This window comes from Lycorma delicatula, chromosome 12 (genome assembly GCF_047948215.1).
Source record: "Lycorma delicatula isolate Av1 chromosome 12, ASM4794821v1, whole genome shotgun sequence".
NCBI lineage: Eukaryota > Metazoa > Arthropoda > Insecta > Hemiptera > Fulgoridae > Lycorma > Lycorma delicatula.
This window is the reverse complement of record NC_134466.1, coordinates 55,484,986-55,508,540: the sequence shown is the minus strand read 5'-3', so window position 1 is coordinate 55,508,540 and position 23,555 is coordinate 55,484,986. Positions and strand designations below refer to the sequence as shown.

The 23,555-nt window shown below is 29.7% G+C and overlaps 1 protein-coding gene across 1 annotated transcript in view; it reads right to left on the bottom strand.

Annotated features, from left to right (window-relative positions):
• The window catches only part of LOC142332762 (uncharacterized), a 689,554-nt gene that overhangs the window by 17,549 nt on the left and 648,450 nt on the right, over nucleotides 1–23,555 (bottom strand). The window contains exons 10-11 of the mRNA XM_075379377.1: nucleotides 10,177–10,344; nucleotides 6,530–6,646 (exon numbers count right to left, since the gene is read on the bottom strand). Coding sequence (XP_075235492.1) covers nucleotides 6,530–6,646; nucleotides 10,177–10,344 — 285 coding nt within the window. The remainder of the gene's footprint in view (nucleotides 1–6,529; nucleotides 6,647–10,176; nucleotides 10,345–23,555) is intronic.

Below are 23,555 nucleotides of genomic sequence, written 5' to 3'. Positions count from 1 at the left end.
TTTTATATTTTCTTCTATCCATTGAGAATATGTGAAATTTTCTTTTGAAAAAAAAATATTTGTGTTCTCTTGTTAGTAAATGTTTCATTCAGATAATTCGTTTTGTCCTGTTAGTCTAATGTAGTTATTGCTTTTTTAATTGACAGTCTATATTAAACAAGAAGGATGTACATTCAATAACAAATAAATAATACTTAATAAAGATCTAAAACTGAGACACTACAAACAAACTATTTTTATAACTGCTCATGAATATTCATGAACAAATGTAATTTATGAACTCGTTATCCTATGCTCAGTTAAGAGTGTACCTCTGGAACTATACTAATTTTTTTTTAAACAGTTTTTTATAAGAGTTTGTATAGCTTCCTGTTACTTCCTTACTTCCCTTCCCATGCCATTTTGTATTGCTCAACTCTAGGATACCTAAACTCTTAACTATCACTGTGTCCATTACTTCCTCCAAATTGCCCGTCAGTGTCCCCACATTCACTATTCCAATCTTTAGCTCTTTACTTTTCCTGTGCTATTTCCCACCTTTTATTTCTCCTAGTAACCTACTTCTCATAGCACCGATAGAGGTCCAAGTACTACGCATTGCCAAAGAGGAGCGTCCTAACCCTGGTTGTTTTCTAATCAAACTTTCCATTGTAGGGTATTCTTACAATAAGGTTGCCTTGTCGCAAAGCCATTTTTAATCTACTGGCAGCTGTTTTCCTGTGCAATACCATTGCCCAAGTTTTCCACCATTGCACATGAACCTGAGACAGCTTATTTACTGGTGGCTGATATTCACCATGTCACAAGACCCTTTTTGGCTCAGTGGCATTTTTTAGGTGCAGTCCTTTCCTATTGACAGTACTCCACCACATGTCAGGCCACATGTCTGTCTGCAACTGCTTTTTTGGGTCACTCCTTATTCATAGCTAATCATCACACTGATGGCTGTTCCCCTTTCCGCAACCTGGAAACCCCTGATATCCATAGCTAGGGATCCCAATCCATAGGTCAGATAGAAAATTTATCCAAGTTAAAGCAGTTCAACAGGGAAATAAAGAGAAAGATCAAGATCAATGTAGAACCAAGATATTAAAAGTATGAAAACTGTGAAAGAAATGGATAAGGTTAAGGAAAATATAAAACATATTATTCCAAGGAGTGAGGTGGGAGAAGTGGAGAAGGAGTGGAAACAGTAAAAAGATACCATGGTAAAATGTGCTACAGAACAGTATGGTAGACCAAAGGGAAAAAGTAAAGTTAGACGACACCATGGTTAGGTAACTGCTTGGTTCCACCTTGGTGGAATGATAAAGTTAAGGAAGCGGTGAGGGAAAAGAAAAGGCTGTGTTTCTAGAATGGAAAGGGATGAGTGATAGCCTGAGGAAACAAGGTTCGGAGAGTGTTCAAAAATGATAAAAACACTCTACAGAAAAAAAAAATTTATTCAGTCTTCCAAATCTACTTGCTCTTTTTCAAGGTAAATCTCCTCAGTTCTAATACACTTTTCCCGCCGTTTTTGCCACTTCTTAAACACGAACTCCTTGCTAGCGCGCCTCCACAGTTAGATGATTTCGTGATTGGTCTTGAATTTCCGTCCCCTGAAGGGAAACTTGACTTCGAGGAACAGCCAGAAGTCGCAAGGAGCCAAATCTAGACTGTACGGTGGCTGGGGCACAGTTGGGTTGCCGTGAGCGTTCAAGAAATGAACTACAGTGTGAGCGTCGTGGAGCGCGCATTGCCATGATGCAGTAAAATTTCAGTAATGTTCTTCTGCGGTCGTTTTTTCTTAAAATGACGCAACATGGTGATCAAAACCGATTTGTAATAAACTGCCGTGATCTTCTGGCTTTGAGGGACAGCATGTTGGTACAAAGAACCCTCGGAATCGAAGAAGATTATCATCATAACCTTACCGGTGCTGCGACTCATCTTTGCTTTTTTTTTCCAGAGATGGCGACCGCGCCCTTTTCCATTGAGAACTTTGTTGGTTCAGTTCCGGATATTAGTAATACATCCAAAATTCATCTATGTTTATGACTTGATTCATTTCTTTGTTTACTTCCCCACCAAACCGCGATAACAAGTCTTGACACACGGAGACACGATGCTGCATTTCCTCCGGTGTGAGCAGACGCGGCGCCCATCTGCAAGGCACGCATCGCATGCCCAAACCATTGCGCAAAATCGAAAATGCGCTGCCAACTGAAATGTCTGGATATGCGACGAGTCCTTAACGGTAATTCATCGTTCTTCGGGGACGATAGCGGCAGCTGTATTCTTTACAACCTCGATGCGAGACACTGAAGGGCGCCCCCAGCGCAGCTCGTTGGCGATGCTCTCTCTACCCTCTTGAACGCTCTATACCACTTGTAGAAGGTCACCTTTCTTTCTTTTGTCTGTTTAGCCTCCAGTTATTACCGTTCAAATATTACTTCAAAGAATGAATGAGGATGATATCTATGAGTGTAAATGAAGTGTAGTCTTGTACAGTCTGAGTTTGACCATTCCTGAGATGTGTGGTTAATTGAAACCCAACCACCAAAGAACACCGGTATCCACGATCTAGTATTCCAATCCGTATAAAAGTAACTGACTTTATTAGGACTAGAACGCTAGAACTCTCGACTTCCAAATCAGCTGATTTGGGAAGACGCGTTCACCACTAGATCAACCCAGTGGGTTTGTAGAAGGTCACCTAGTTCATAACATCTTCAACATACACTGTACTTAATAATTCATATGCGTCTTTTCAGTTCTTCCCAATTTTCACAAAACATTTCATATTACAATGTTCCTCTAACTTTTTATCCATGCTGGACACGGTAGGCAAATATCTAACACATGTTAAGCAAATTGTCACGTACGTCCACTCACTACTAGACTACTATCGATAGACTTGAAACTGATTGTTACGGATGGCTAAACGAATGGGCTATATGAGGGTATGCAGTATTTCCACCCTTCGCAACACATTTTGGGTTTGGAGGAAGGAGGTATAATAATGACTGAAGTTAAGAGAGCTATAATGGGGATGAAATTGGGAAAAGGTGCTGGCTATGATTAGGTGGCAGTAGAGACGATAAAAGTGGGTAGTGCCCAAGCAGTGTATCGATTATACAGATTATTTAATGAATGAAAAGAGAGTGCCAGATGACTGGTGTAAAGGAGAAACTGTACCACTGTTCAAAAAGAGGGTAAGAAGATATGCAGAAATTATAAAGGAGTGACACATATCCCATGCTGCCAAAATATTTGAAAGAATTTTGGAAAAAAGAACAAGAGGTAAGGTTGAAAGTTAATTAAAAGAGGAACAAACAGCATGGTTTCAGATGGGACCAATAAACCACAGAGAAGTGTTAGGAATACAGGAAGGATTTGGTCATAACAATTATAGATGTTCAAAAGGCGTATAACAGTGTCCCAAGTTCAGTAGTCAGGAAATCATTACAAAGTATAGGATTTTTGTAGGGGCTAATAGAAATGGTGATGGTTATGTATAGGGAGTATTGGGAAGAGTGAAAGAGTGAAAACCAAAGTGGCAACGTCTAACTGGTTTAATATTAACACTGGGCAAAGACAAGGGATAGTACTATCGCTGCTTCTACATATAATAGCATGGATAAGATTCACTAGAAGGTAAAGAAAGTGCTGAGAGAAAGAGGAAAGAAGGAGAAAGTGTGGTTATTTGCAGATGATATTGTAGTGTTGGGGGAAATGGAACAGGAAATCCAAGAACAAATAAATGTGTGTAACATGAAAACTGAAAAAAGGGGAATAAGGTTAAGTAGGAAGAAAAGTAAAACTATGGTTATGAATCAATGGGAGAAAATGAGAAGAGGCATTATTGAAGTGGATGGAGAAAAGCTTGACATAGTTAAGAGTTTTGTGTATCTGGGAAGTGAGGTGGTAAAGAATGAAAGATTGGAGGAGAAAATGAGTAGGAGAATAAGACAAGCTAGTGGGTTTTTTCAAACAGTAAGGAGCTTGATATGGAGTAAAGATCTTGCTGAGAAATGTGAAGTGATATTCAAAACGTACAGTATTATGAACCGATCCTAGCATATGGAGCATGCAGATGGGTATTACAAGTAGGGAGGAATCAAGAATCGAGGCTGCGGAGATGAAATCTTTGCAAAGTATAACTGGAAAAACAAGGAAGGAGAGACTGAGGAATGAAGTAAGATGATGGGATGAGTAAGATCTCTGAAAGAATTGACAAAAATGGATTGAGGTGGTTTGGACATGTAATGAGAATGAAAAACCATATGGTGGCAAAGAAAGAGTGTGTGGAACTGCAGCATGGTAAGTGGAAGACCATGAAAAAAATGGATGGATAAGATACAGGGAAAAGAGTAGAAGATGGTGTTGCAAGAGGAAATATGAAAAGATAGAGAAAAATGGAGGCTGTTCCTGAAAGGCCCTACCCAACTTGGAGTTGGATAAAGGGAAGAAGAAGAAGAGTTTTATGTTAGATAAAAATGTACCTTTGTGTGTGTGTGTGTGTACACAAATTATATGATATCGTGTATAATATATATTTAATGTTATATGAAAGATAAACCACCAAAACAGAAAACTGGATAAGTTGAACTTACCACATTAATTTCAAATAATCAATTTTCGCAGGATCCTGCATCTTCAGTTGGTATTCAATTCTAAAGTACATTAAAACATATTCATTTTATAATTTGTCATATTTTTCAAAATTGTCTGTTTTTTTGTCAAAACTCTGCTTAATTTGTATATATGTTCATTATAAATTTTGAAATTTTTAAAACAGAAAACAATTTTGACAAATTGTAAAATGAATATGCTTAATGTAGTTATAGAATTCAAAACCAACTGAAGATGAGGGATCCTGTGAAAATTGATTACTGGAAATTAATATGGTAAGTTTAACTTTTCTAATTATTATGTTTTAGTGGTTTATAATATTAAATATCATTAACCTAATGGTCAATATGTTAATGGTTAATGAATTATTTAAAATAAAAAAATATATATATAACATTTAATAATTAATAGTAAAATCAATTAATATCATAATAATCAAGTACCTGATTTAATAGAGGAGGAGATGAAATCTGGAAGAAAATTGTCATACATTTTCTATCATACTTTTTTGTCAAATGATTTTTGAAACTAAGGTGTCATTTTATTCATAATAAAATGCTTAACATTCTTGCATAAAACATAATATGATAAAACTGAAAATTACCAAGTTATAAGGGATTGAAAACTTGATATGAATGCCATTTTGAAATTTGTGAACACTGTAATATTTATTAACAACATTGCTATAAATGTGTGTACTAAATATTATTAATTAATATTATTAATATTAATATTTTTTTCTTAATCTGACCTTCAGGTAAATTTTTCATTAATAAACACTAAATGGCAAACAGAAGGAAAATGAAGAAGAAATTCAACATTTTTTGTTCATTTTGACTTTTAAAATTTGAAAATATATATATGATATATGATAAATTATATATATATGATTTGCAACTTGAAACAGAATAATGTAATTCTGTAACTTTTCAATGAATGAAGTTCATTTGCCATTTGCATAATTTTTTAAGCAATGTAAAATCATTGCTATGGTGAATAAAATACTAAAACAAAGATGAAAATTAATAAAGCAAACTGAGAGGCCTAAAATGATTTAAAACTGCAGAATTTACATTGCCACAGTAAGAAAAGAAACAACATTATTGACAAATTATTTGGATATTACATCAGAATTAAAAAATACAGTATAAATCACACATATTTTTTTATCACAGAATCTTCTTTACAGCTTAATGACTTATATAAACTACACCAATAATAATTACAAACAAGATTGAACACATATTGAAATACCAAGAAGATAGAACTGTATAGCATTCTGAAAGGATCTATTTAAAAAAGTACAGAATATAAGTAAGTTATTTTGATTTAATTTACTGATTTAAAAAAATATCTTATTTCATAAAGATTAATACAAAAAAGATTCATTTGCATGTCATATTATATAAGCAATTAAAAATTAATGTAATTGTTGAAAAATTTAAAAACATCAATAAATTAAAAAAAAGAACACATACATTTATTAAAAATTACAACAATAATTTATGATATACAATTTATATATATATTTTTTTAATTTAAAATAAAACTGCACAAACCATGCTACAATTAATTATTAATGGAACAAGAAATTAACAATAATAATTTTTTTTCTATCTTTTTTTAAAAATACAAGATAGTAAAATTTGTTGAACATGCATTAAATATATATATAGTTCCATTCCACATAACTTCATATATATTTATATTATACATAAAACAGTTATCAATTATATTAATTTTATTTAAGAAAACACATTAAAACATATATATATATTCTTTATTTTATTATTTAAACAAATATAACAAGTATAGAACAATGAAGAAAAACAGAACATTGAAATTGAACACATGACGCCCATAATAACCAATACAGAAATTAATTTTTAACACCACACAAAGTAGAAAAACTTACTTAAAGATGTTACTGATATATATCGTCTCAAATTTTCAGGAAAGTACTTTGATGCACCTGCTATATTGGTTATTTCAAATGGACAATCAATTTTTTCAACCCTTTGATAATAAAATGCTGGAAAAACATGAAAATAATAATAATAAAAAAAATTCATGAGTGAATTGTAAAAAATTCTTTTTTTTACTGTTTTCCTATATTTTCCTGTTGTAATCACTGCAAAAATTAATTTTTACTTTCTCGAAGGAAACATGACTAAAGAGAAGTTATATCTGTGTAAAAGTTAGATCTTGAAAATTTGATAGTTTAATATGTATAAAGGGTTTGAATTCCCAAGTAAACTTTTATTTTTAACAGGATTAAATTTGTATAAATACTGTAATTTTGTATAAATTATAAAAACTATCATTCTTGTATGTTATATCAGTATTACAATATTAGTCTACCTTTAGTTCCTAAACAGTAAAATTCTTTTAATATTGTCTAAGCAATACATTATTGTTACTATAACTTTGCCCATCAAATTTTTAAAGTAAACATATTTTGCATGGTTTCTCTATTATCAACGAGCAAAACAAACTTCATGTAATCTTGAGACTACTACTTGTAAGGTACACATGTCTCTTTGTATTTATATTAAAGCATAAACATTATGATAAATGTATCTGTAAATGTGTTGATATCTATTTGGTAGCATTTCATGATATATACTGGATGTTGAAAAATTTGAATAGTAATTTTAAACAGTTTAATAATGTCTAAAACAATTCTGGAATACTGTTTAATTCCTGTTTCCATTGTCACATTCAGTTTTCAATGCAGTGTTGGTTGAAAAATGAGCTGGTTTGTTCAAGTACTTTATGAAAAAAAGTTATGCTAATTAAAGTAAATTATTATTATTTTGTATGTTACACAATTTTGAAAAAAAGAAGTTGTATACTTGAAAAAATAGTAAATAATGTTAAAAAACCCTTTTGCCAATTGAGAAAATTGAGATCTACTTTTTTTAAAGTTTAAAATTTAAAAAAATGGAAATTTTATACCACACAAAAAAGTTTGATAAGAATTGATGAACTAAACTTTAAGGATGGAAGGTCACATAAACCAGTTTTGAATTTTTTTAGCTTTAAATTTTTTTTAGGTATAAAAGTTTGGTGGAATTTTTATCAGATAATACTCTTCTAAACACTAGGTTATCACAGGATTTTTTTCATAGAACATGATGTAAATGAACAGGTCATTTATCTAAAAATTTTATAAAAATTAAGTAATGATCTCAATACTAATATATGATTCTAGATAATTATTATTATGATTTTTAAAAAAGGTAACTGAAAGAGTAATTTTAAAAATTCAAGAAATTTTACTTTTGTATTTTCCAAATTATTACTCTAATGCATATTATATTTTTTCATTCCTTTTACAGCTATGACATTTTCTCAATCTAGTGTTGCAAAGTTAAAATATGTTTTCCTTAATTAAATAATATAAAGATATAACTGTAGCATGATTATGCAATAATATTTATTATTTAAAACTAAATACAAATAAGGGAAAAAATTGGCTACAGATTTAATAACTGAAAAAATTTATGCATTTAGCAGCAGACGATTGTAATTTGGAGAGAAGAAAAAACAAACATTTAATTAAATCCGTCTGACAAATAGAGAATGCTACACTAAGCAAGAAATAAAAAATAATTAATGTCAGAAAGGCTTTTTTAAATATTATAGGTACCAGCGTGTGGCAGCTTTGCTCAACTTATAAACTTATTAAACCATTACGTGCCAGAATAATCAGATTTTTATTATTGTTTACAAATATGCAACTAAAGTAAACAGAAAATATATTAATCTAATTAAATTTAACTTCAATTAATTTTCATTATCAATAAATTTATTTAATTCTTTCAATTAAAATATACAAATATATTTTATGAAGTCTCATGAAGAAATTTTCATCTTTGATTGACTGTAGACTTATTTATTGAAGTGGCTGAAATTTTAAATTACACACAAACTAAATGGCAACTTAAGAATTTCAAGGTTAATCAGAATTAGCTTCTGGATTTAATGTTGAGTATAGATATTTCATTAGTCTTTATTTCTTTTATTTAACACCATTTTTCTAACAGGCCCTAAATTCCTAAACTCATCTGTGGTAATTTATCACAGATGATTATAAGAGACAAAACCTAAATTATCTAATTGTCTATTGTTATGGTTACACCAGTGATTCAAGTTACAGACATCTGATATGACTATGATTAAAAACAATCATTCTATTTATATATAAAAAATTAAGTAAACACCTATAACGTTATTATCATACATGAAATAAATGAAACATGATCTATTAAACTTACAGAAAATTATTGAATTGCGCTACAGCATTTTAAAATCTTTCAGAGCAAAAAGAGTTGTACAGTTATCATTAAAAGCTGATCCTCCATCAAAAATATCAATTATGAAGTGAAAGAGCTGCTTGCTGTTGGAAATAGGCAATGCAAAAAAGTACAGCTGATTATTAGACTACAAAAAAATTACGCATGCTTATTTACTGTGTTATGAAGTTAAACTAAATTGTTCAATAAAAGTGTCTTTGATACTGGTACGTCAAATCAACTAAGTAAAGGACAGTGCAGAAAAAAAAAATAATTTTTTACAAGTAATGTTGTCTTTAGCTCCTTGAAGATAATCTGATTAGATTAAAAAAGTGTTGTTCTCAAGTCACTGAGCTTTCATAAAGCTGATGATAACACTAAAACCTGATGAAAAGTGATAAAATATTTTATCATTAAATTGGACAGTGTTCTGATTTGGCCTAGCAACAAAAATCACCAGATTTAATTGCTTGTAACATCTTTTTATGGAGCTATTTGAAGTAGCACAGTACTCCAATAATCTAAATACTGACAAGGATTTAAAAACGATCACTGAAGAAGAAATTCTTCAAATTCAGAGAACTTTTTTAAAAAGTCACGCTTAAATAACAATGATGCTTAAATTGAGCCATGCTTAAATGGAACTTATAAAGCACTGCTATCAATGGATTTCTGAGAATAGACTTCAGTTTTAGTAATCATCGTTATCTGTACTTTTTTTTAAATTATAAGAAAATTTCAATTTATTGTACTAAATACTGTATAATTTTGTTGTACAATCTTATATTAAAAGACATCCATTTATTTTGGCTTATGCATCAAAAAAGGCCTTTTATTATAGATGTTTTGTAATATGTTTCGATGTACAAGAAAAATGTCAGCTGAATTGGTCAGCAAGTAAAATTGCTACAGGCAATCAAAGACAGGAGCATTTTTGTAATACATACTTTGTATGTTCGGAGATGTAAAAAGAAAATCAAACCCTGTGAACATGTTTAATGAATAAAAAACTTGATTAAAGAATTTTTTATGTAAAAATGAAAATAAATTAAAAGTATATTCACTTGTATTTATGAAAATAAATACTTTGATATTCTGTCTATCAGTGCTCATAACCGCAGCAATTACAGGTGACCTGACATGACATATAAGTGACTATGTTCAATAGTAACAAAAGAATAACAATGAATAAAAATATCCCCTGGCAGGTATAATAGAAACACAGAGTTGTTTTAGACTTTAAACAGTAATAAATTTTACTTACCCTTTTCAAGTGGCGCTCTTTTGTATTTTTCTAGTCGTTTAACTGCTATCGCCTCCAATCTGATCCTTGCAGCTGGATATTCTTTAAGAACATCCCACATATCATTTTTTGATAACACAAAAAGATCACTATATCCTACAGATCTTACTGATGCTGTTCTTCTATTACCTGTAATAAGTATTTCCAAATAATAATAATCTACTATACAAAATATGTTTTTAAGTAACTTATTATAAAAAAAATATTGGCAGCACTCCTTTTGTTGAATACATACAATGCAATTTCTTGACTTATCTGATTAAACAATTAATAAATAATATTATGAAATAAGATTTCACATTTCACTAATTATTTTCAACATTTGTATCTACACATGTATCAATTTAACTCAAGAGATTAGTGCTTACCTTCCTGTGCGAGAGATACATAGTTTGTGGTCAAGACATACAATTATAGTTAAATGGCTCCTTGATCTGATCTTTGGCCACCATTCTGTTGTTAGATTCTAATTAATAACAAATGTTGAGTTAAGTTTCAGACATGTAACTAGATACACATATACTCACTTGACAAACAAGGAATACAGCTCCCTAAAGGGCCCTGAAACAGCAAAGCAACGCCTAGGTATCTGGAGACTAGGTTTACTTATTTACTGTTATTCATAGACTTCTAGAATATCATATGAATCAATCTATCAACCTTTAATATCTATATTCTGGTAGATTTGATTTCTCAGTCAGAATAATTAGTCTAAAAATCTTATTTAATTTTAATGGCTACATCAGCAGAATTTTCAACTAATGCAAGCAAGAAACCTTGAGTTTTTTAAAAGCGGCAGACATCTAACAACAAAAGCTTATACATCAGAAGTATGATTTTGCTGGTTAAGAAATAATCTGGGAAATTTTTTGAGATATTTATTTTATTTAATATTTACAAGTTGATAAATTTTTCATAATAGAAAATATTAATATAATTATTTTTTTGTATTATTGTTAGCTGATTTTAATGAAGCTTTCAAACTGGCCAAGGAATTGCATCATATATACATTGTATATATTTGACAGATTTAACAGATAAACATTTACACATAAATAAAAAAATAAAACAGAGACCATATAATATCTACTTACAAAGAATAATTACTACACAAAACAATAAAGAAAACCTACGAAATAACAGATACATCAAATCAAATCAAACATTTTCGAATGTTTGTTCAAGAAAGGTAAGTAATTTTATCCATAAGTTTTTTTTACATAATTTCTGACAACATTGTTCAAAATCAAATTTTTTTCATTTATTAAAAAAAACGATGGAAAACATATATACATCACAGAGCAATGTAAATACTTTTTTACACTACTGTAAGAAAAAAAAACTTGCCAATTGAAGAACCCACTACTATTCTAAATGTTGAAAATAATTTATTTTATGTTGATAACCACATGCCTAGGATGACAGTTAAGTTTTATATGAAATCTGAAAAAGCTGAATTAGGAGTGAAATATCTGAGAATGAACATAGAGGAATATTTAATTTATTTCATTTTAATATTTCACAGAATACTGTAGATGATTTATATCAGAATGTTTATTGATGATGTGCAAAAAATTAAGTTTAATAAAATCATCATCTTTCTCATAAAGTAGGATGGTGGTGGTTGTCTGTTGTATGCGCTCACATTTTTATTTTGGCTGCAATTGGTGCAGAGCGGACCAACAGTGGTGCGCCAGGTGGCTGAGAACAATTCATTTGTTTGAACAATTTATACTTCTTCACAATTCATTTGTTGGAACGAGTTATACTTCTTGAACGATTCATTCGTTTGAACGATTTATACTTCTTGATACAAAGGATTTATCCAAAGTTATATTTGTGTTTTGGGAATAAAAAAGAAAACAGTAGGGTTAGAGCTGTGTAAAAAAATTACAATTCAAGAAACAGTTAAAAATGTTCAAGATTTTGAAGCTTTTTGTTGTTTTTAGTAGGCCAAATTCATTAACGTTATTTAGCTAAGTTGGCAAAAATATTTATCAAAATCATACAAATATGTAATGAAACATAAACCATGTAACATTTTCGCTGCGGGCCAAAGGCCGCCTTTCTCCTAGTCATATTTAAACTTGTGTTTATATCTTTACATATTTAAATTATTAAGAGGGGATTCAGTAATATTTATGTATTATTTATCATATGTATTAAAAGTTCCATCTCTTTGTCCAGTATAATAAAAGCCAATAAATTTTTACACTGAACAGTTTTGGTATTTTTATCTATATTTACAATTAAAATAAACCACCAAAAGTAATTTATTGTTTAAGCTGATATGAAATTAAATAATATTTATAATACTTAAAATGAAATACTTTAAACATCATTATATTTTTATACATTTACCTACCCCTTCTTTCCTAAAAAATAAACTTAAATGTAAAAATAATCTTAAAATTTAAGATGTAATATAAACAATAACAGTGAGTTCTAATATTGGAATGTTTTCTTTTAGTGATTTAATTTTTAATTAAAACACATTAAAAAAGACAAACATATATCAAAATAAAAAAGATATTAATATTTTTTTTGAAGTCCCAATTATTTTAAAAATAAAATTGATTTAAATCAAAATTGTAAGCAAAAATTAGGAAGGTACATTAATCAATAACATTCAACAACAGAACATTAATATAATTATTAAAAAACAAAGATACACTGGTAGATAATAAAGTACATAGAAACAATAAAACAACTAATACGATATAATAAAATGTATCACTTGTAGTGTTGAATGTTGTCTGCATTTTGGTGGCTTAGCATGGTGATGTATTTCGGCTATTGATGAAAACACCAATAAAAAAGCTTCATTCTTCTGTACTAACTGTGCAAAAGATCTTGATGTTCTAAGTATTTGTCATTTATGAGTATAAAATGTTTCTCGTTTCAGTGTCTCAACTATTATGATTATGAAATTAACATACATAGTATGCAAACAAAAATTGACCGTCCATTTATCTAATTTCAATTTTAATTAAATCTAAAGAGAAAACTACAAATTACTACATTTTATAATTTTAACTGTATTTATTCTCCATTTTTTTATGTTAAAAGTTTAGATTGATGATTTTTTTATGTAAAAATATTTAAAGATTTGTTAATATTCTTAATTTACCATTTTTACAATTAATACTTTTTTTTAATTTATAATAATTTTTTTAAATTATTATATTTATGTTTACTATGATAGTTATACTCATAAAAAAAGATAATAACTGTCGTTTTTATATTTTATTTTACAGATGGTCTCTGCTCGCTCCTTTTAGCCAACCCCATCCTTCATGAAGACACCTGATCTAAACAGGAAAGCGGGAAAATCCTGCTTAACGGAAGAGAAGAACTGCAGCAGAACAGTATATGAAAACCTTAATATGCTGCATAAACCTATCAGGATACATGTAATACAAGGGGTCTTAGCATCCTAGAAACACTGAAAAATCTAGTCTAGCTAAGAATTAAAACAACTTACACAGAATTGTATGTAATCAATCTTTTACAGTACGCTACTAAAGGACATAGTTAAATAATGTAAAAATCTAAAATAGTAGCTACACAATGGCAAATGTGATTCTCATATGTAAATAAAGATTCACACTAAACACATTTAGTAATTTTCATTAATCAAATTTAGGCTGTTTATACATCTACCAAATAGGTAACAGTACACTTGGACAACAATATTAGAATGGTTTATACCTTTTATTATTCATGTATCCTGATAGCTATACTAAAAATATATCAATTTCGATAAGTCCATGAACTGATTTATAAATTAAAATAATAATAACTAGTAGTTTCTTGCTGCTACGCAGCATTATTATTACAAAGTAATGTTACATATTTAAAAAATCGGCTAAAATCCTATTCCATTTACAAAATACATCTCACCCCAACCCCTTGTTTTTTTCTTTCCTTTCCTACCATAGATAAAGTGCAAGCTCAAAACCTCTTTCCACTTCATCCAGATGTTCTACTGGATGACTGGGATGATTTTTTTTACATTCTGCTTGGAATGGCTTGCAGATATGGCTTCAAGCATCAATAGACCTTCAAAGTGATTATCCTGCGACTAATAACCTAGAAAAATTCTTGAATTAAGTAATAAATGAGGAGGATTTTTTAAGGAATTCTCAGAAGAGAGTTGAATTTGGAGTCTGATGATGCTTGATGACATGTTTGTGGATCACGCTGAGCAGAATAAAAAAAAAATTCAACCTAATTCGTCCAGTAGGATTTCAGCCCAATTGTTTAAATATATAAGGTAAATGATTTGCAGAATTCTTTGTACAGAACTCTGGATGTTCATAATGTTTTTAATGAACTATTTAAAAATTATGTGTATACAGGTGATTTAAAGAAACGGGAAATAAAAAAATTAAATAACGTTAATGAAAATTTTTTTTTAGAAAATGAATTTTATTTCATGTAATGTTGCCATTTTAGGATACATACATTTTAGTTTATTTTTTAAAGATGACATCTTCCAGGTGACCTCCTCTTCTACGTAAACACTCACGAAGTCTCTTCGTAAAATTGATCATGGTTTGACGTAACATCTCAACTGGAATTTCCGCAATTACTTCTCAGATCTTTGCCTTCAGTTCTTCCGTTGTAGCAGATCTACTGTGGAACACTTTGCTTTTAAGGTGACCCCACAAAAAGTAATCGCAAGCTGAGAGATCAGGCGATCTGGGAGGCCATCTAATGTCACCGTTTCATGAAATGACACGTTGTCCAAACAAATCGGCGTACAGCTGCCATCGATATTCGTGCAGTATGTGACGTTGCTCCGTGTTGTTGAAACCAGGCTGTGTTAAGAATTGGTGGAAATCTCTTTTGGTGTTCCACAACAAAGGTTTCAAGCATGCCTACGTAACGAGCCGACGTCACTGTAATCGCAAGACCGTTGTCATCCTCAAAAAAATAAGGGCCTATAACACCGTAAGATGACATAGCACACCACACGGTCACTTTCTGGCTGTGCAACGGACGTTGGTGTAGCTGCGTAGGATTTTCTTGTGCCCGGTATCTGAAATTTTGCTTGTTAACAAATCCACTGAGGTGGAAATGCGCTTCATCTGACATCCACAGTTCGTGAATAAACTCTTCGTTATCATTTATCTTCTGAAGCATTACATTACAGAATTGTGCTTGCACAACTGCATCGTTCGGTTTCAGTTCCTGGACGATCTGCAACTTGTATGGATGGTATTGCAAGTCCTTCACTGACGTTCTTCGAACACTTGAACTATGCAAATGAGAAACGACGAATTGACCGATGAGGACTTCGTGTGACAGCATCTTGTAAAGCTTGAACATTCTGTGGTGTACGGACGGTTCGTTCACGGCCTGGAGATTTCTTTTTCATTGCCGTACCAGTTTCCTAAAAATTAGATATCCATGTTTTAATTGCATGTGCTGATTGAACACGGTCGTGCCGTCTCAGATTAAAATGACGGCGAAATTCTCAATGCGCTCCCTCCACCCTGTGATTGTTTTTGTAAAACGCTTTGATAGCAATTGCACGTTGCGCACCACTCCAAGGATCCATGACAACTAAATGCCAGGTTAGGTTAGAAAGGCTGGCGCCACTTATCAAGTGGTACCAAATCGCCAACGGCTACCAACACAACTTTCAAAATTTCCCGTTTCTTTGAATCATCCTGTATATATATATATATAATTAAATCTTTATTCTGTTTGGTACATTACGTAGATCATGTCAATAGAAAATCAATTATAAAATAAAAAATAGGTGTGTTTTTTAAGTCCATTAGTTATTTAAATACAAGCACATCAAATAATATTATGGTAAACACAATAAATATAACAGATTACTACAAAATAATTCATAAATCAGATGGTGTTACCGAAAATTATTTTGAGCACATATTTATGAATATGTTGAATGGATGTAGATAAATGGTGATTATTTTTGATTTTACTTAATTATTTAAAAATTATCAACAGAATAATATTGTTCTCATAAAATAAAATCTTTTAGATGTATTCTAAATAAATTAACAGGAAGATTTTTCAAAGGATTTGTTAATTTAAGGGATTGGCAAAGGGTTTTTCTTTGAAGCTGAATTATTGTTTTAGTATGACGAAAACAGTTTGTTGTCTGGTTTGGTAAAGGTGGATGATATTATTTTCTAAGAGTAAGTTACAATCTTTTTTAGCAAAAATTACACATTCAAAAATATAAGTACAAACATAAGTTAACATTTTTAATTTTCTAAGTTAACATTTTTGATGTTTCATATTTATTGATACCAGATAATGATCAAAAGGCCAATTTTATATTTTAAAAAAACTCATTCTGACTTACTGAGAAAGTTCCAAGAAGTGATATTATATTTTACATTGGAAAATATATTAGCATAAAAAATATTTAATAATGATGACAGCCATGTTTTACTAAGGTGCTTCACAGCAAAACAGTACAGTTTGATTTTGTTACAAATGAAATCAATTTGATCATCCATGAAAACTTGTCATTTAATAAAATGTCCAGAAATTTTACTTTGTGGTCAATAAAAATACTATTAATGGAAATTCTATCCGTATAATCAGTAATGTTACATCTACCTGAGAAGCACAGTGCTATGGTTTTATCCATATTTAAAGTTAGATGGTTACAATCAATCCAGTGAATAATTTTTGAGCTACTACCATACAATCTTTAATTCCTTTTAAGTGATTTTCTTAAGATATAGATAGTTATGTGGTTTACAAAAAGAGTTAGAATGAATGGCTCAAGATTAAACAATTAAAAAAGTAAGAGACCGAGAACAATCCTCTAAGGCACTCTGCATCTTTTAGTTAAGATCTAAATTTTACATGCATATTCATATAAAAAGTTGAAACTTCAGCTACTTGTTTACAAATAAATGTGTATAGTACTGTTATTATATACGTATTGAAACTGAAAAAATATACTATTAACCTTTGTTAACATTAATAACAATAAGTAAAATAATAACAATCTCACAAAAAGAAATACTTATTATTCATAATACAGAAATGGACAAATAGAATGATGGGAAGATAAAGAATGAAGGACTCCTGTAGGCATTTTTGAACAACTTATAGACTAACCATATTGCACAATTAAAATAATAATGTACACAAATCTATTGACATAAAAAAATTAGAGAATCAATTGTTTTACACAGGAAATTATAATGAGGTATATATACTGTGTAATACATCATAGTACTGAATATGAAGAAATGTAATTGTAATGTAAAAGTGAAATGTAAATGTTAATGAAATGTAATGTAACAGTGCCTGTATATACAAGTATACTAGTCAGACTTTTCAAATTCATCCCTTATAGTCTGCAAGTTGAACAGTTAAAGAAGCAATCTAGTTTATTTAAGAAATACATTAGCAACTGTTCATGAATTTTGCAATTTTCTCTTTTAATAATTACATCATTAAATTAACAATTCAAGGTAATAATTATTTTAATAAAATATGAACTCATAAAAGTTTGTACATAGAGAGATTTTTTTTATAAGTAAATCATCAAAACAATGTACTATATAAATATAATGTTTACTCATCAAATTGATAATTATTTTAAAATTTTCATAAAATCATCAGTCAAAATATACATTTAAAATGATAAACAGACATAAAATATCATCTTAAACTATATTCTTTAGTTTTCATCTCTCATCAGAGATTGAAAGTCATCACAGTAATTTTCTCTTCATTTTCAACACAATCCATTTTAACTACAGACATACCAGTCTCTCAAATCGCACAACCAATACACTTCTCTTGAGTTTTAATTCTTGTTCCTCTACTTTCCCTTGTATTATGAGCTTAGCAACGAATGGTTACATAATCTCGTATTTCCCATGTTTCAGAAGCTCTTCTTCATTAGTTACTCTTTTCAACTCTGCTATTCTCATATTTGGCTAAAGCACACATTTCTAAAGCCTCTATATTTTTTATGTATGTTTGTATTCGTGTCTCCTTGGTGTATAACAACAAAAAGGAAACATAATATCTGTTCTAAAATTTGAATTAATGACCTCAACTTTTTGATATATACATGTCATCTACTCCTATTTTTACTTTAATTTCCTTGCTTTGATCATCATAATCTATTTTGATGATCCATGCCCCTAATTACTTTTATGTCCAGACTTTTTGATTTATGTGCTGAAGAGTGCCGCCAAACTGATGTTGACAGTTTCATTTTCTTCATTTTACTGCTAATTGAGTATATTCTGTAACTGTATCCAACTAATTGATTAAAAGAAACAGGTTTAGTCAACCAGTTGATTAAGCAAGGAATATCAGTATCAATTACTGGTAAATCTCAATGCCAGTTGATATAAATTGTCATCTTTATTCATAATGAGTGAAAATCCACCAATCTCCATGGTAGAGTGCATCTCAGCCTTTCATCTAGAGGTCCCAGGTTTGAATATCAGTAAGGTATGGTATTTTACATATACCAAACACAAGCTTCACGCTTATGTGGTGATATCACCAAGCAAAAATAAATAATAATCTGATGGTTTATTAACTTATTAAATATGTTTATATATATATATATATATATATATATATATATACATTAATTAGTTGTTTATTTACAAGTAATAATCTATTTTTATAAATTTTATTTTTCTTACTGCTTTTAATAGTTTGCAAGGAGAAAGGTTAGGTAATTGTACCAAAAGTTGTCTTTACACTTTATTGATTTCTTGGATCCAGGAAGTTATAAAACAGAGAGTATAAAAAGTGATAAATTCTGTTCATTTGCACGCATTATGTTTGTTTGTTCTTGTTAATGTGTGTTTGTGTGTCCAGACAAAAGTGAAAATTTTACTTTTATAAGTTTTGAATTCTTCTAAACAGATGAAGATTTTGTTTAATAACATTTATTTCCAAACAAAATGACTTCCACATTATTTGATATTTTTCTATTCATAACCTAATTATTGTAACTTTTTTTAATTTTTTAAGAATATATGATACATGTGATATATGATATACTAATGTGCACATGTGATATATGATTACTAATGTTGCTAGTCAAAAACAGCTTAAAAAAACATGGAATGAAACTGTACCTATCATTTTACATTTTATAATCTGTAGAAACTGATTCATGAAGTATATCCTTAGATGATGGCATTTTAAGCTTACTTCTCCAAAGTTAATTCCTTGGATGAGGAATTATTAATTATTAATTAATGAGATGTGGAACTTACCATCATCTAGGATTATAATTCCTTCTTATAAACTAAAATACATGCTACATAAATTCTGAATTTTTTAAAATTATTAAATTAAAAGATTTAACTAATTCACTGCTGAAAGTGTTTCTATCAGTTTCAAATTCTACTGATTTAAATATAACCATCCTAATATTAAATTACACCCAAAAAATTGTGTAATATGTAACGGACACGATCTATCAAAATATTTGCAATGTCAGCAAGCTTGCTTACCTTCAGTCAGCAATCATTTATACGGCATTGTAGATTTTTGTGATAATTTCTTTGTTTATAAAAATTTTTGGGCTTTCTGAGGTTTATCATCTTGAATAGATGTACTACTATGTTTAAATTTAGTAGAAAAAATATGTTAAATTATCAAAAAGATGATGACCTGCTGAATGTTTGCCGGGTTCGTGTTTGCCTACCGAATGTCCGCTGTATGTTTTATCATTGAAAAGAAAAGAGAAGAATCCTTTAAAGTGGAATGTAACTTTTTTGTATGTCCAGAGCGGTTAAATCTTTTAAAACAAAATACTGTATAAGAGTTTGAACTTCAATTTTATCCATTTTTCAGAAAATGCCAAAATTTGTTTACTTTACTCGATCACCCCAAACAAGCAACTAAATGTGTACACTTAATACTTCACAGCATGCCATCTAAAGGATCATGTTTGACAAATATTATAGCCAATTGGTCATACTTGCACTATCTTTGTGTCAGGTAGAGAATTTTCCAAATGATCCTGATACAAATGTCTCGATGATGAAATGTGATTTTGTTCATAATAATAAAATGGTTAAAATTTATCTAATTAAATATAAATTTACTGAACAAGTAATTACAGAGATACCAATTGTTAAAAGAAAATAGGGTCCAATACTTGACTGCCATATCCAAAATCATCGTTTTCATTTCTTTAATAGAGAATCTTAGTGTAAATATTTAAAATAGATTTTATGAAGATACTCCATCTTATTTTGAAAGTATGAACTTTTAATATAAAAACACAAAGGAGTGGTTAGACTGATAAAAAACTAAATTTTTCCAGAGCTGGGTTTAAATGAACTGTTATTCTTATACTGATATAATGAATACATTACTGAAATATTTGACAATCTTTTATTATACATCCAGAATATTATAATAATTAAAATATAATAACAATAATAAAAAATAAGTTAAACAATAAAAAATGATAAAAAGTATACTTAAAATAAATCAATAAAAACTATTCTACTCGACAAACAATAGACACCAATATGTAAAAAATTTAATTTCAGAAAAAAAGCATGCCAAAAGTTTTGATTTTTAACCTCAATATAATATAACCACCATATGAATATGAAATGTTACAATAAAATAAAAATGTTGTTACTAAAAATATCAATTTAAAAATAATTATTTGTTAATGTAATTATATCATGCATCATAAAAACTTGATTTTAAATAAAACAAAAGTCAAATCGACAGGCAAATAAGTCTTAAGTAGTAAATAATAACAAAACAGAACAATAGTAATTAAAAATATTAGTTTACATGTTTAAAAAAAACTTAGTAAATTTTTAAATTACCTAACAAATTTTTTTAGATTAAACAATTTTTTAAATGTAATGGAATCCCATTTTTTGTTCTTGGGCCTAGGATTTTTCTTAGAATTTTTCTTTCTTTTTTCATAATAACTTCTAATTCTCTAGTTTTATAAACATTCTGGTTTTATCGTTGAATTTTAATGCCTTAATTTTGTGTTAACTGATAAAGAATTTTGTAGTAAACAGTTGTATCATTAGATTCATTTTCAATTTTATTTGCTCGAATTTCATTAGCTTTTTTGTCTTTACTGTTCAGTTGAATTATTTCTCCCAGACATATGGAATATTTTAATTTTCTATTTTTCTCTCCCAGCGAATATAGCTAGAATAGTTATATTAAAGGGGAAAGAATGGTAATCATGTCAAAAATGGGGTATCGGGTTTCATGTAAATCTTTATGAACTAGTTCATTTAAACCAAAAAAAGCATATGTATGCATGTGAGTGACTAAGTATGTACGAATGTGTGTTGCACTGCTTTTGACCTTATATCTCAGGTTTGATGAAACCTATCTTCAAATCTGGCTCAAATATTTCTATATATGGGGCCATTGATCATATTAATTTTTTCAAAATTCGTTAAAGGTGTAGAGGAATATCACAAAAAACCAATTAAAATTTTTTTTAGATGTATTATTGAGAAGACATTTTTAAAGGCTTTGTTTTCAAAGGCATTTTTAAAGCAAATTTCTTACCTACATATAAATAAACAAAAAAAAAAAAATCAACCCTAGCTCTTAATATGAAATTTATGTTTTTTGTTCTTTTTCTCTAACTTCCTTTGGTTTAAATATTTTTCAAAAGTTTATACTTCATATATAGAGATATCAGAAAATGTCTACAATTTTGTTAAAATTATAAATGTTATGGGCTTAAAAGGAGATGATGTTAGATTTAGAGAAAACTTTACTTAGGAAAATTTATTATCCTTAACCTATATATGAATATTTTTAGAAAGAACTTTTTTAGTTTATTCCCCACCTTTAAAAAATATATATTCTCTTTTTTGTTTTTTGGCTCTAATTTTTGTAATTATTGTTATTAATAGCCAGGAAGTCATGCAGTACTTTGACCGTTTTTAAAAATTTCTAGAATCTTTTTGTTAGAGAAAAATTCAGTTTTTCAAATAATATTTGTGACCTTGTTTGTCCTCTGTTTTCTTTTAAAATATAAATTTGAATATTCTTGCACCAGTTATAGTAATTCCATCTAAAATCTACTTTAGTATCATAATTTATTCAACAAAGTAAGGATTTGTTCAGAATCCATCCTGATTTTCACCTAACTGCCATTGGATAATTTCTTTTAGTAGATTTAAAATTAATTTTGATAATCTTTTATATGCTATGAGAAAATGTAAAATTGATCTATAGCTGTTAACAATTTTTTTTATCTCCTTTTTTATGCAATAAATGAATTAGGGCAGATTTCCATTTGGTTGACTTTTTTCTGTTTTACAAATATTATTTGGAATTTTAAGTTTTGGTCGTTTAGACTTTTTAGAACCCAGAAGTTCTAAAAAGTCTTTTATTTCATTTTCATCACATGTTTTGTTATTTTTGAGTGCTTTAATTGTATCTTTAACCTCTTCCAATATTGGTTTTGGTGAGTTTCCTGATATAACAGGAAAATCCTTTATTATTAATTTCGTTTTTTAGCTTATTAAGACCAGGAGACCATTGCCAACGAGGAATGCACTCGCACGTGTCTCGCATGGCAAGAGAGCTGGTACGACGAGACCAGAGGACAATTGGACACAAGTCTTTTCCCTTTGGTCAGACCATGAATGGAGCAGCGGCATGGAAAGGTGGAGTACTGTACGACCCAGTTTTTAACGGTCACGGATACTTCCACGCTTACCTCCATGTCATAAGGAGAACGCCATCCCCTGACTGCCTCTATTGCCCCGGTGTACGGGACGATGCCAAGCACACCTTTTTCAAATGTGCTCGGTGGGCGGCAGATCGAGGGACACTAGAGGCAGATCTCAGAGCACTGAGCCCCGACAATGTGGTTGCAATGATGCTCTGTAACCTGAGGAGCTGGGAAAGTGTAGCTCGATTTGTCGGCAACATTCTCAGGACCAAAAAGGGTGACCTGGATAGTTCTGAAGATCAGGTAGCAGTCTTCTCAGGCTAGTATAGGGACTCGGCCGGAAGTAATTAAATGGTTCCAGGTCAAGTCCTGGTAGAAAAGGGAGTAGTTTTAGTCGGTAGTCTGCTGATGGTGATTCTACAATACCATCAGTGGGAACCTGGCACTTCATGCATAAATGCATTTCCACCTCCCTCCGCAAAAAAAAAGAAATAATTTATTATTATTATCATCAAAATTTATAATATTTAGATTACTTTTTGAGCATTTATTATATAATATATTTGTAGATTCTTCTTCATACTTTGCCAGATATCTTAGCTGTGTTTTTAATTCAATTTATTTCCTGTTTTAATTACCACATCTACATATGTATGAACTCTGATACTAATGT